Below are 3,593 nucleotides of genomic sequence, written 5' to 3' on the forward strand. Positions count from 1 at the left end.
GGAAAGCTCATTGTGGGACTGGTTCTAGGGGCTGGAATTCTGGACCAAGACTGAATTTTGGGAAAGAGACTTCAGATATGGTATTAGGGGACCACTAAGGTCTATATACGGACTCCGCCAGTATAGGGGACCCACTAAGGTCTATATAAAGAGCTCCGGACACAGTATTGGGACCACTAAGGTCTATATAAGAAGCTCAATCCGGACAGTATTGGGACCACTAAGGTCCATATAAGAGACTGATACAGTATTAGGGCCACTAAGGTCTTATAAAAGAACTTCGAGACAGTATTTAGGGGCCACTAAGGTCTTATAAGAGACTCAGATCAGTATTAGGGGATCAACAAGGTCTATAAAGAGACTTCAGATACAGTATTAGGGACCACTAAGGTATCTATAAAAAGACTTTCAATACGTATTAGGGACCACTAAGGTCTATAAAAAGAGACTTCAGATACGTATTAGGACCACTAAGGTCTTAAAAGAGACTTCGGATACAGTATTAGGGATCACTAAGGTCCTATAAAAAGAGACTTCAGATACAGTATAGTGGACCATTAAGGTCTATAAAAAGAGACTTCAGATACAGTATTAGGGACCACTAAGGTCTATAAAAAGAGACTTCAGATACAGTATTAGGGGCCCACTAAGGTCTATCTCAAAAGACTTCAGCATATTATGGACCACTAGGTCTATAAGACTTCAGAACGTATTAGGGACCACTAAGGCCTATATAAAAGAGACTTCAGATACAGTATTAGGGGACCCCATAGTACTAAAAGAGACTTCAGATACAGTATTAGGGACCACAGGCTATAAAAAGACTTCATACAGTATTAGGGACCACTAAGGTCTATATAAAAGAGACTTCAGACAGTATTAGGGACCACTAATGTCTATATAAAGAGACTCAGATACAGATTAGGGACCACTAAGTCTATATAAAAGACTTCAGATACAGTATTAGGGGCCCACTAAGGTCTATATAAAGAGACTTCAGATACAGTATTGGGACCACTAAGGTCTATATAAAGAGACTTCAGATACAGTATTGGAGGACCACTAAGGCTATATAAAGAGACTTCAGATACAGTATTAGGGACCACAAGGTCTATATAAAGAACTTCAGATACATTATTAGGGGACACTAAGGTCTATATAAAAGAGACTTCAGATACATATTAGGGACCACAAGGTCTATATAAAGAGACTTCGATACAGTATTAGGGACCACTAAGGTCTATAAAAGAGACTTCAGATACATATTAGGGACCACTAAGTCTTATAAGAGACTCAGATCAGTATTAGGGACCCTAAGGTCTATAAAGAGCTTCAGATACAGTATAGGGACCACTAGGTCATATAAAAGTCAACGCATGTCATAGGACCTTTAAAACTAATCAAGGTGATGAAGCCTCATGGGTCTATTTCGTGCAACATGTCTTTGTACTGACAACTCTGATATATGCATATATATATATATATATATTATATATATATATAATATATTATATTATATATATGTATATATATAATATTGGCGATGTATGCATTTTTTGTTGAATTACACACCACATATAGATGGCTGGAAATAAATTGTTGACTAAGGTTAGGGAAGATAATTGTCATGATAAATGATAACTGTTAAGGTATAAGGTTTTCCAACTACACCTAACACGCTTGGTAAGGTCCCTGAAGGGAGACGGACGGGAACCCAGATCTCAGACGGTGTCATTTAAAACATTCCCGGTTTAGAGAAGGAAAAATCTTTTGTTTCTACTACTAGTAATGGGATTATTATTAGAAATTCAAAATAAATCTACAGACGTAAAAAGCAAAGTTCTAGAGAAACTGCTAATAAATATTTTTTTGGATGTTTTATGGATCTTACAAAGTTCGGTACATTTCTTTGCATGTTTTTTTTTTTAAAAGGTCGTTTATTCTGCTGTCGGAGCTGCTTTCCTCATGAATAGTGCAGCCTACCTCCAAAAGAAGAAGAACCTCAGAAGAAGATGGTTAACCAGATCCCTGGTTGTCACACGTTGGCATGGCAACCAATTCTATTTTTCATAAAGCCCAGCTCTACTCCCCGATTACGTATATCAATACACAAAAACACACACACACACACACACACAACACACACACACCACACACTTGGTTCACCCATGGTGACTAGATTTAGAGTCGGATTATTTGTACTGTATTATATTTCATGATATTATATGGCTCAATGCACAGATTTACACACACACACACACCCACCAACACACACCCCACACACAGACTAATTCTTTCTCAAACACAGATCTTTTTAGGTGGTGGTAGCCATGCCAGTTACCATGGTAACCGGACAGCACGTTTCTCGTTTCTCATTGTCAGGGTTCTGTACTTCAGCATACCAACCACACCACACACGCATACACACCACCACACACACCACACCACACCCACCACCACACACCCAACACACACACACCCACACACACCACACACACACACACTTGACTGTGCAATGACAGCCTTTGAAGAGATCTGCATGTAGGTTTAATACACACACCCACACACACACAACACACACACATGAATACACCCACACACAACACACCCACACACACCACACACCCACACACACACACAGTAAATTCATAATGAGGGCTTTTATACCACAGGTGGCAATAATAAGCTGATCACAATTATGCTTCTCCACACACACACACACACACACACCACACAACACACACACACACAACCACACACACACACACACACGTCTGTCTGTCTTGCTGGCGTGTAATCCACAGGTACTTACTGCCAAAGCTCAATCAACAATTGAATAGTAAACACATCTGACAACATGGCACATTTCCTCCTCCTCCTCTCCTTTCTCTCACTCTAATTCAATTCCACTTGGTTCGATGATTCCAGTGGGCACAATAAGGATACTGTTCTGACACTGCCAAAGTATATGCTACAAAAATAAAGATAAACCCCGAAAATGTAAGCGGAAAATAATGAAGATCTATGGCTTGCGCTTCTGTATTTATGTACTTAAGGAAAATCAGCGTCCTTACCTCATCCCATTTAATGAAGTTGCTTCCGTTCCTCAGTGTTTGAGAGACGGAGGGAGGCTGGAGTTTCAATGCATGGACCCCTGGCTGAGCACTCGCCATGGTTTCACACACACACACACACACACACACTCACACACACAAACTGGAAGATATTCAGGCTCAGACACTTGGATGCTGCATCTCCATCATGTCCGAGCCCAAACTCCTCAGAAGTCAGGCAGAGACGCTCAGCTGCTGCAGCATCCTCTCCTCTTCAGGTTTTGTCCAGTCTTGCCTGCACTCTTCACTCTTTTTTTAAAAATTTCAGTCCTTCTCTCTCCTCTTTCTCTCTCTTCTGTGTCTCCTTCCTCTCTCCTCTCTTTCCTTATCCCTCCCTCTTCTTTTTGTCCTCCCTCCCTCTGTTGGTCCCCCCCCCTCTCCTCTGTTGGTGCTGCATCTCACAGAGAGACAGACTGAAACAGATGCCTTCGTGGGAGACAGGATACGCGTGTGTGTGTGCGTGTGTGTGTGCGTGTGTGC

The 3,593-nt window shown here is 41.1% G+C and overlaps 1 protein-coding gene across 1 annotated transcript in view; it reads right to left on the reverse strand.

Annotated features, from left to right (window-relative positions):
* LOC116705016 (1-phosphatidylinositol 4,5-bisphosphate phosphodiesterase beta-1) overlaps positions 1-3,593 on the reverse strand; it is a gene marked incomplete in the record, with an annotated part of 36,209 nt that extends 32,616 nt beyond the window's left edge. Inside the window, 1 exon segment of the mRNA XM_032540852.1 lies at positions 3,075-3,593. Coding sequence (XP_032396743.1) covers positions 3,075-3,173 — 99 coding nt within the window.

This window comes from Etheostoma spectabile, chromosome 17 (genome assembly GCF_008692095.1).
Source record: "Etheostoma spectabile isolate EspeVRDwgs_2016 chromosome 17, UIUC_Espe_1.0, whole genome shotgun sequence".
Classification (NCBI taxonomy): domain Eukaryota; kingdom Metazoa; phylum Chordata; class Actinopteri; order Perciformes; family Percidae; genus Etheostoma; species Etheostoma spectabile.